Source organism: Filicampus tigris, chromosome 11, assembly GCF_054856515.1.
Source record: "Filicampus tigris isolate MCC_2025a chromosome 11, RoL_Ftig_1.0, whole genome shotgun sequence".
In the NCBI taxonomy this organism is placed as follows: Eukaryota; Metazoa; Chordata; class Actinopteri; order Syngnathiformes; family Syngnathidae; genus Filicampus; species Filicampus tigris.
The window spans coordinates 20,704,720-20,715,945 of NC_141227.1; the positions used below are offsets into that span (position 1 = coordinate 20,704,720).

At 41.3% G+C, this 11,226-nt stretch overlaps 1 protein-coding gene across 4 annotated transcripts in view; it reads right to left on the minus strand.

Moving 5' to 3' along the window:
• The window catches only part of LOC147140091 (SH3 and PX domain-containing protein 2A-like), a 50,398-nt gene extending 39,442 nt beyond the window's left edge, over positions 1 to 10,956 (minus strand). The window contains exons 1-5 of one of the 4 annotated variants that reach the window (XM_086045519.1): positions 10,934 to 10,956; positions 10,008 to 10,122; positions 7,817 to 7,897; positions 2,274 to 2,349; positions 456 to 532 (exon numbers count right to left, since the gene is read on the minus strand). In XM_086045519.1, the coding sequence (XP_085901645.1) occupies positions 456 to 532; positions 2,274 to 2,349; positions 7,817 to 7,897; positions 10,008 to 10,079 (306 nt within the window). In that variant the 5' untranslated portion in view covers positions 10,080 to 10,122; positions 10,934 to 10,956. Of the gene's footprint in view, positions 1 to 455; positions 533 to 1,412; positions 1,548 to 2,273; positions 2,350 to 7,816; positions 7,898 to 10,007; positions 10,401 to 10,933 lie in introns of those variants that run through there. The other 3 variants (XM_086045521.1, XM_086045520.1, XM_086045523.1) reach the window with 3 other exon arrangements.
• Between the last annotated feature and the right edge of the window lie 270 nt (positions 10,957 to 11,226).

The window sequence follows — 11,226 nt, forward strand, 5'->3', positions numbered from 1 at the left end:
CCAGCACTTCCTCCCTGACTAAACAATGACGAGAGGGTCAGGTAACTGCATGTTGTGTTGATTTTGCTGATTCATTTGTGCTTTCTTCATGCGTTCTGCTCCGAGCGAGTGTGCCCCCACTTCCTTGGCTTCCTTTAAAGGCTGCCTATTTACACTGGCCACAGGAAATGAGCGGTGCAGATAGAGCGCTCGCTTTCCTGTCCAGGCCTGGGACGGGAAGATAAATGCCGAAAGGCTGCCCTGAAAGAGTTGCGCCACTTATGCACTGCGAATAAAGCACTCAAAGAGATAACTTGTCCCCGTCACCCTGACCAACGGTGACACTAAAGAGTCAGTCATTGTCTGACCTAGAACATAAAATTTTATAGCATTTACAGGCCATAAAATGACATTTATGGACATGTGTTACAAGGCAATTACAGGTCTGAGGATGAGACGTGCAATCTTGGTCTTACTTTGCAGTAGTTGTCCAAGTGCTTCAGTCTTTTGACGGCTACATCTCGGATGTGGCTTCGGCGAAACAGGACCTTGCCTGCAAGGCCAACACGACACGGTCAGTTTTGGTAGTTCGTAAAAACAATCAATCATAGCACATAAAAGTTGTGATGAAGCTTTTTAGTGATTATTTTTTTCAAAGGTTTCTCTAAACTTTTTTTTTTTAATAAAGAAAAACAGTTTATCATGTGGAAATTTGCCGATATGCCAATAAAGTTCTTTGAATACTTAAAGTAGAAGTCAACTCAAACATATTTTTTTCTAGAATATGTTCTCTGCAGGCCCACTAGTTGAAGCAAGGCAATATGATTAATATGAAATATGAGTTAAGCAGCAAAATCCAGCCGTTTTTAGCCATGTCAGGGGGCGGCCATTTTGTCACTTCTGCCGATCGAAGATGACATCACAGACCCTCAGGGCTCAGATAACGACCAATCAGGGCTCACTTGTTTTCTGAAGCTGATCTATGACTGGTCGTTACCTGACCCCTGAGGGTCTGTGATGTCATTTTCAGTCGGCAAAAGTGACAAAATGGCCGCCCCTGGAGATGGCTAAAAATGGGTGGATTTTGTGGCTTAACTCATATTGCACAAGCACAATAATCAGAATGCTGTGTTTCAATTAGTGGGCCTGCATAGAACATATTCTTTAAAAAATATATGTTTGGGTTGACTTTTGCTTTAAATGCTGACCCAGTAAGAGAGTTTTTGTTGTTTTAGTTTGCTACAGGGTTAGCGTTAGGGTTGTACAAATAAAGTGTGCTGAAAATATTTAGCCAATCAAAACATGGTCAGACGCTCAAGAATATCACGCATGCGCATCAAGAGCAAGCAATACGCCAAGCTCCGCCTCCTCACTTTAACATAGTTCCTTGGCAAAGTAGTATTTTGAGCACAAAACAGACAACATGGGCTTACAGAAGCCTAAAATAGAATCCGCCAGACTCCAGCAGTCCAGTTTGTCTTACAAAGGATCTCCTCATTGCTCCCCTTCTGCTTGGACTCAAAATACGTTGATCAGATTAGACCCATTTCGCCTCGCGAACCTCCTGCATACATGGCCCACAATGTAACGCTCGGGCTTAGGTGAAGTGAATGATCATAAAAGTAAAACAATGTGACATGACTGGCCGTGTTAGCGTACAATAAGCTGCAGTCGTAAAAAAAAAAAAAAAGTATGGGCTGTACATCCTTCTTTTCTATTCATAGAAAATTACCTCCATGTTAAATATAACCAGTTCATTCATTTCGCAAGGACTGAAAAAATGAGCTCGCTTCCTTGGACGTTTGTTCTCACCGTTTGACTCCCTTACGGACGCCCATTTGTTCCTTTCACAAAGCTGTTCTGAATAACGAATTGGATTGGCTGAGACGTCAAGAGATGGTCATTTTTGTCAACTGGAATGCAACCCTAAACGGAGCGCGTGTCACGGTAGTAGAAAGTGTGTCGCAATACGAAGAAAAGATGACACAGTTGAAGGTGTGAATGGTGAGCGCCACGTAAAAAAGCCACTGACGATCAACTCGAGCCATGCAGTGAGTCAGCATTGCTCACAACGCATTTTATAGTTACCTGTAAAAAAATACATGGGATTTATTTTGCCTTTAAAAGCCCTTTGTCAGTTGTTGTTGTTTTTTAGTAATAGGTGTCAAAATTGTTTTATAATAACAGCTAACTTAGCTTGGAATGGAGTCTGGCCCCAGATTCAGACCAGAGTCAGCCCATCGAGGACCTCTGCTGTACCCTCTAAATGTGTCAAATTTGTCTTGATTCATCACCTGGCAAAAAAGGGATTATCCTCTTTTTGGGGTCCTTTTGTCCTCCTTCAATGGGAAATTTGTCAAGAATCCGCATCTGCAAAAGTGAAGAAAGAAAATCACAATTGACTGTCTCAAAATCTGTCACACTTCAACGGGAGGAAGAAAAAAAAAAACATCAATGGCAAGTCAAGCAAGCCAGAAATTGAGTCAGTCATTTGCCATAATTTTTTTCAGATGAACTCTGTTATGGTACATGAATTCGATGGCCGGCATCTAAGGAGCTACTGTGTCATCCATCACACATAAGAGCCACTTTGATCTCTGGTGCAACAGACAAGGTTACATCACGCACACTTTTAACTGGGGGAAAAAAATACCCTCTTAAGCACGTTCCACTTAAGAAGTTTAAAAAGAAACCATCAGAGAAGGCCAGCATACCAAATCTAACCAACCAGACAGTGCATCTACATATTTGTGTGAGTTTGTGTGACGAACACCATTTTTTTTAATTTCCTCTTCGACATAAATCAAGGTGATATAATATCCAGAGACAGACATTTCTGCATTCTGCTTTGCCTTGTTCCAGATGTGCTTTGTTAAGCAGAAAAGGCTCGTGAGCGTCAAGCAAATTCAATGGCAAGGAGTGTAGTGTTGAAAGAGTCAAAAAGTACCAGGTGGACAAACAGAAAAAGTATAGACCACGGACTTGGAGTTGCTGGTAGGATTTCTGCGGTCTGATGTGGTTTTGGTTTCTGCGCCCTCATCTGTCTGCTGCCTTTACAAAATCCCCATGACTTTTTATCCTCCGCTTGAATGTGGAAGGTTAGGAGATGCGGTTTCCTTTGGAGACAGTGACTATTGTCATAGTGTTCAAAAGTGCAGAGTGAAATGCTGTGTCAGAAAAACATCCTTGTTTGAACGGGCAAAAATCCATTCAAAAGTCCTTACGAGTAAACCTAAAACATCAGCTTCTTCCACCGCACTGTTTTGCGCTTTGGGATACTACGTCTGTAAAATAATGATCACTAACAAGGAGGTTCTGTTTTCAATCGTGGTTTGCTTGTCACCCCATAAACAGATTTTTTATGATGAGTAACTTTGACTCCAGTGATGTTCTCATGAATGTATGTATCTCAAATCAGCGTTGCCCATTGTAATGAATGGAAAAGACATTTCATTTAATTGATTAATCCATTCCCCCCCCAAAAAATGGAATCTGAATTTTAATAAGGAAAAGAGCACTCTAGAGTTTGCGTGTCATTTCGGCTCCTTCTGTTGTGCACAAACTGGCCACCGGGGGGAGTATAATATAGTCGTAAAGACAAATGAAGAAGAATTTTAATATACTTTAAGTGACTAGCTAAGGTGCTTCAATATTAATAATTTTATTCGCAGAGGAATATATTGGCGGTGAAATTTGTATGTTTACATGTGTCGCTGCACCGGTTTTGGTCAAAATAGCCTTTGCTTAGAGCATTGTAACTGCCACATGCTATTCATTAGCCCGTCTAGGTCATTTACCGTTATGTGTTAGCATTAAGCTAGCAGACTTCAAGGCAAAGTTGTAGTTGTTTTAAATACACAATGCGTAATTCTGTTTGTTTTTTTCCCGTTTGACGTAAACTGTATTTTGAATGTAACGAATGAATAGCTATGTGAATGTTCTGAACTCTTGTTTCAATCAGTGTTAAAGTAGAGGTCAACTATCACATGACATGTACATGACAATCCCTATTGTTTATAATGACTTGAAGTTCATCCGGTATAGAGGAGAATGTTTGATTTAGAGTCTTTGATGCAATTTAATTAATCAATTTGGCTGAAATTTTAATTTGACTCTGAAAATCCCATTTAGCGCATTGCAGGGCTTTATCAGATAAAGTTGTGCTTTTGAAACAAAAACAACAGTCCTGAGCTTTTAGTTATCAAGATCATAAATTGTAGCACTCGTTTGATTTTGAAGGCAACAACTTTGGTGCGGCTCTTCCAAAAATCTGTTTCTCTGGCAAATATGCTCTTAGCCGGACACGCGAAGCCTTTGACTCCCTCTGCGATGGGAGTGCTCACTCGACACTTTTCAGAGACATCCATAGGCCACGATGACATCATCCCGTGGGACGTGGCTGGATGCACTCCACAGTTTCAGCACACAACAGGTGTGAAAGGTGCTTGTGTGGTAACAGCTGGCCAACTTGGAGCACGACCCACATTAGATCCACAGCTGCATTGCATATATTTGGGAAATCCTTTTAATGTCTTTTTTTTTTTTTTTTTTTTTTTTTAGGAACGAGCACCAATCTCTTTGGAAGCAGCCTTACTACTCTGCAAAATCTCGATAATCTAAAGCATTTTACTTAATTGAACTCACAGGGATGGTCAGGCCAAATCAGGCAAGTAAACAACACCGCATGGAACTGGAGACAATGGAACTTTTTGGAGAGGAATCTTAGGCGGGAGGAGTTTGGAAGAATGTTGGTGTGGGCAGGGACACCAACTCTGACTTGTGTTTTGACATCTACTAGACACTTGTTTACTACAGAGAGATTAGAGAGCGCTGACCTCTTCTTTCTTGGAGAGGATTCGACTGCTTTTGCATAAATCGAGTGATGTCATCTCATAATAAGTTGCTTTCACAATTGCCTCGTCAAGCGTCTGTTTTTGTGGCACTCTTATCACTTAGTCTGTTCTGCATTAAATCCCACAGAACGCAGGCAGGTTAATACCGATCGAGATTCGATTCCGCAATCCGATAATAATGGCAGCTAAAAGACTTTTGGGGAGGTTTGGGTCCAAAAGGCAAAGGCAAGCCAGGTCGCACACTCCCAAATCCAAATCGTGTGGAATGCAGCAAAAAAACCCATGCATGTGCTCAATCCACTGAGGCTGCAGGGTGTGGAGTCTGAAAAACTCCCTTCTGCTTCTCTCGGAGGGTAAACTCTGCTTGACACACTGACCGCTTCACGAAAACAGTGAAAGAACAAAAAAATAGATCTGTGCTCAGCACTATTCTGACATGAAAATAGGTTAATGTGCTTAAGTCTGCACATGTATTAGGGAAGGCGAACCACATTTAAGCTGAGCAGCAAGGAAGAAAATAGCCAAAGAGGCGGATAATATATGATGATTGTTACCCAGAGGGACTGTATGAGTTATGCTAAGTGCACTAGTGGAGATGTTTAAAACATTAACAACACAAATGAATTCTTCGTCTCCCAGGCTGTTTTGACAGGTTTGAAAGAGTTCGTCTACAATACTGCCTGCTGATAACTGTCCACTCTGTGACCTTTCTCTGTTTTCCATTGAATTGATAGTTATCTGATGAGATCATCAACACGTTTGTCAGGCCTGGGTGTCAAATGGCTCTTTATTTTGCCTCTGTCAGCTTCCAGAGAGCATAAAACAAGCAATTGTGTTCCAAAAACCGAGACGGCATCTGGAGTTGGGTAGTAGGTGTAAGTTGGCCGACGCACAAACACAAGCTCTGTTTCTGGTTTGGGGAAAGAGAAATATTCAGATACATCGGTAGATGGATGCAACATGATCGATTCAAAACACCGGGGCAGACTCTTTCCGCCAGGATTCCGACATCAGTTTCAGGAAGAATTTGTCGGTGTTATTCTTAACTGCATCCCCCTTCTCTTGGTTTTAGTTTACAAATCCTCGCTCAATTTGCTTTCCCGTTTCCTTAAGGTGCACCTGCTCAATACCAATCAAAATATTGTCATCACCCCCCGGTGCACTTCACACGCGCTATTAAAACGCACGTTTCCCACACACTTTGAGCGTACAGCTGCGAAATGCTAACCCTGACTGATAACCGTGGCCATAAAAAACACTTCAGCAGCAGCCATCTATGAACACGAGGGCAAATGTTGACAGAAACGTTGAGAGAAAATCTTGTTTCCATCAAACACAGAGGCACGCTTCCTGGATATTAGCACGGGACCATAGAACAAAAGGTTTCCTCTGTTGGAGTCCCAAAGGCTAACAAAAAGGTTGGTCCACCAAGAGGTACAATTCAGTAGTTTAAGATACAGTATATAAAAAAATATATATGTTATATGTCCCATGCCATTGTCATTCTAAAACCGACCTTTCTCTATCAGCTGAACCGCAGCGCGTCTAGATCCACCCAACAACTACCATACCCTAACAACAGAAGTTTGTACCCCACCAGAAATGTGCCAAATAATGGAAAAATTCTGGTAAGTTTTAGGACAATGGAAACCAAACTCCCCTTATCTCAATTCTTCCCTTGAAACATGACTCGAGTTTTTGTTTGGACTGCTTAATCCTTCCTTAATCCTCCAAGCAGTACGCTTCAGTTCAGCCAGGTACGGTACGCTTTTTATTTTGTTTCCGTTGTAAATCCAACTGAACTGTCCATTTTATCAACACTCCTCCGTTTGGAGGCCGGTCTTAGTGGTGTGCCCCGGTACACTTGAGAAAGTGGCGACTTTCTCTCATGATACAATGCAGGAATTGAATGGGGTGGGGGGAAAAAAAATTATAAATCGTACTGTGGATTATAACAGAAGGGGAATGCAAAGCATTGTTTTTTTGTTTTTGAGCCATTGTAAGCCAGCGATGTAAATACCGGCCTGATTAGGATTTAACTGATTTCAACGGTACCCTGGCGAACTGAACTGAACTGCACCACAGGGTTTCAGAGATCTTGTTTAGCCCCCATCAACTTGAGCCCCCACCTTGCACCCTACATTCCATCTGACGTGTTTTGTTCCTCCCTGCCCTCCCTTTACGTGAATGAATATGATACAGCTGTTGACTGGATTTCATCTATATGCTTATTTCCAAGGGGGGCTCCATCAGTCTTTGGACACCATCCATCATCTGAACACAAAGTAATGATCTAAAGGTCAAACTGAAGATAACCAATGGCAAAGCTGGCAACATAAATAAATAAACTTCAAGACTTATCATCTTTAACTCATTCACTGCCATTGATGTATTTATTTGTCTTTTCAGAGTCCAGCCATTCAATCCCGGGATTTTTTTTTTTTTCTAATTTTTTCAAATGCTAAGGTAAAAGAGGGTCTGAGGATGTCTGGCAGTGAATGAGTAAAATTTTCTTTGTAAGAAAATCTTTGCAGCTCCATTAGTGTAAACAAAGCGTTCTGATAAATGTTATGTTTGTGGAATATGAGTTAAGCAGTAAAATCCACACGTTTTTTTGTCCATCTGAAGGGGCGGCCATTTTGCCACTTGCTGTCGACTGAAAATGACATCACAGTTGCTCAGGGCTCAGAGAACCACCACTCATGACTCAGCTTCAGATATCAGGTGAGCCGTGATTGGTCGTTACCTGAGCTCTGAACAGTTGTGATGTCATTTTGAGTCGACAACACGTGACAAAATGGCCGCCCCCTGAGATGGACAAAAACGGGTGTATTTTGCATCTTAACTCATATTCCACAAACGCAATATTAATCAGAATGCCATGTTTAGACTAGTGAAGGCGCTTAGAACATTATTGTAAAGAAAATCTGCGGGTTGACTCCACTTTTAAACAAACTTATTTGTGTGTTGCTTCTACGACATACCTGTAAGTCAAAGAATTTGCTGTATCTCCTGTAGATGACATGAGATGTGGAGTCCGAGTAGGTCACATTGATAAGGTACACCTAAGAGAGAGAAGCACAAACAAAACAGGCATTAAGTCCCTTTGCCAGAGACGCCGCAGCGGCACCGCTTGAGCTGTTTACTCAAGTGACACACACAAAAAAAAAAGCGCATTCCCTCTGGTCTTAACTTGGAGTTCGACAAAGGTCAAGTAAACTCATTAATGTCGGTGCGCTTCACTGAAACATTGGAAAGCCATCAAGGTTAATGCCCGGTTCAGTGGATTTCAGGTAACGTGTCATGCCTGTAAATCATTTCTTACGATTAAGATGCATGAACATGGCTCTTGTCGATCCAATACTGAAATTCTGCAGGGTAAAAAAAAAAAGAAAACGTGCTCCAATTGTGTCAAAGCACTGACAGCAGTGAAGTGTTTACACATCCAGAAGCTGAACTGGGAATATTTGTGGAGCAGACATCAGTCACGAGCAGGACAAAAGACAGATGCCAGACATTCTCCCATTATAATTTTCGATTTGCATGAACAATTAAGGGCCAAAAGACATTTTCAGCACCTTGAGGTTTCGGAAACAGATGGCTGAACCTAATACCTTTCAATCCGAGCATGTGGGAGCGCGCTGCGGGTTTAGGCTCGCAGCGCTCACGCATATGGCGACAATCTGCAAGGATGAGTTGGAAAGTCAGTTTTCACTTTGGTTTATTGCGCAGAGGGTGCAACGAGGAGGAACTGGCTCTCAAGCGGTTCACTAATTATACATGTGGATTTGTGTGTTTAATGTCGTGAAATGTCATTCACAAAAACGGAGGCTAAAATGACATAGTCACTTTCAAGGGACTTTTTTTTTTCTCCCATGCGCAATCAAGTACTTACAATAGGGACACTTTTGTACATAGGCTGCGTGGATGCATTATTCAAGTTTCATGATGGGCGACCATTTGACCCATGACAAATAAATTCCTTACAAATACGATTTTATTCCATATTGGAGTTGCCATCGTAAAAACTTGCCATACAGTAAGATTGAATCGTAAACAGGGATGAGTTGCCATGGTCTCCAGTCCTGTCAGTCCATGGAAGGAAGTTACACTCCAACAGTGAGGAAGGACAAAAGACAAAGGGTTGCTTCTTTCCTCCCTCCAACCGGATAAGCATTTTCAGTTGCTTAGCTCATTGATAATGAGATTTTTTTTTTTCTTCCTCTGCTTCCCTTAAGGGGACTTCCCTAACCTCCATCTTCCTTCCCTGGGGACTGTCAGTCTGTACCTTCTGCTTTTGGGGCCTTGGGGAGATCCCCACACAGCAGGAGATGGATGAGGCAATTGATCCTAACTCTCAGGTTAATTAATCCAATTTCATCCTTTGGACTAATTGACTTTTGGGGTCCCACTGAGACACGTGTTGTTACTTAAGTCGATGAAATGATATCAAGGCCATAACATGCAGTCCAGCAGTCATATCTGAGACTTTGGGACATGGATTCTTCTAACGTGAAAGCCAAATTGCTCAATTGGAAGATGAGACACCAGAAACACATGATAAGCATTTAGTCGACTCGAGGAGGAAAGTCGACTAGTCAAATAATTAGCCTATTGGAATAAATTAGGTTTATGCATCAGTAACTACAAATTACATCTCACAAATGGTTTATGTGTGTCTCTGTCCACACATGCAGAGACATGTGCTGTTTTTCTTTGGTTAAGGTTATGATTAACTTAACGCACAGTATTGCGTTAAGAGACTACTTCAATAGTTATCCAGACTTCGACATGACTCCTTCAAATGCCTAAGTTTTAAAAAATAAATATGAAAATAAATACATAGAAAAAGATAATTGCTTGCTAGCACATTACTTGATAATGACTTAATTGAACCCTATGATCTTTCTTATTACATACAATTACACTTATGACACTAAAGATTTGTAGTAAATAAAGTAAATAATAAACAAATATCATCCGAGGTGGCACAGGTTATGCAGGTATTTTGCATGTTGTTGTTTTTAACGATTTAGATGCAACCTGATGACAATACAAAGAGCATCCCATGATTCCCATCTTGTTTTTTTTTTCTTGTGATTTCCAAGCTTGTTTACAGGCTACGGGCAAACTCAGCACATCTGTCGTATTGGGAATGAGTATTATACAACTTACATAGTGTTTGGAGGGGTTCCTCCTCTTCTGCACATCCACAACATTGACGTCAAGCACTGTCCTGAGCTGCATCTCGACAGAACTCTAGTTTCACCACGAGATCAAAGCACAACGTCTGCCCATGAAAGCCAGAAGAAGTTTAACAACGATTGTCAGTTGCTTTCTTTTCAAAGTTAGGTAGAAAGGAAAGCCCGTGCATCCATGAGAAGGTGGTGCTTCTCGGTCGGTCTGAGAGTTTCTAATACATGACAGCGCAGTAAAAGTGGCGTTTAATCAACGGTTCTCCTCCCCCGAAAGGAGGGGGTTGGACCACCGAGGGAAAAAAAAGTCAGAGAAGGAAGGGTCAGTATGCAGGGCGGTCCCATGCGGCGACCCTTTGCTCCAGCTACAACGCATGTTAGATCCAGATCACAAAGTACATGACTGTCACTCATTCTAATGGCCTTTTTACAGGAGAAAAAATACGACATGCAAATGGTTTTGAAAGATAAATCGAAATTAATCCAAAAGCACGTGCTACGAATTGGTGGAAAATTGGGTGGCTTGTCGCAGGGGGGCGCCACAACACAATAAAGGAAATTGTGTGTGCGCGTGGGGGTATTTTTATCTTAGAAAGCAAGTCCAGAAACTTTATTGGCACTGCACAGCATCATAAATTATTTAATTGTTTAGAGGATAAAATGAATTTATTAGAAGTTAAAGAACACATCTTAACCAGAAGGGAAATAATTATCGAGGTTAGTGTAACATTGTTTTGTTTTATTGTTTTATGTTCGATTTTTATGACTGTACTGCACTTTAGTTTCGTTTGTTTCTAGTTGATTTGAGCGGTGTTGAATGGCCCTACTGCATATGACAAGGTCACTTAAAACAGTCTAAGACACTACATGGTGGCTTTCGTTTCGTTACATTCTATAGGCTCTCACCACAGTTGTTTATGTGCTAAAAAGAAAAAACGTTCTTCCTCCTTTTGCTGCTCAAGTCGAACGCGTGTTGGAGCTGAGTGGGCTATACAGGAAACCCTTACGGCTAATCAGCATTAAGTTAACAAATGCTACCCCGCTATGTAACGGAAATGTATCCAAATTAAAATAATACTTTTTTTTGTGCGGTAGTAAAGCAACACGCACAATACTGTAAATACACAACAAAAACGTCTGAATGCAAAAGTTGGACCTTTATTGTGAATACGAGAAACGGAAATGCTTATTCTAACGTG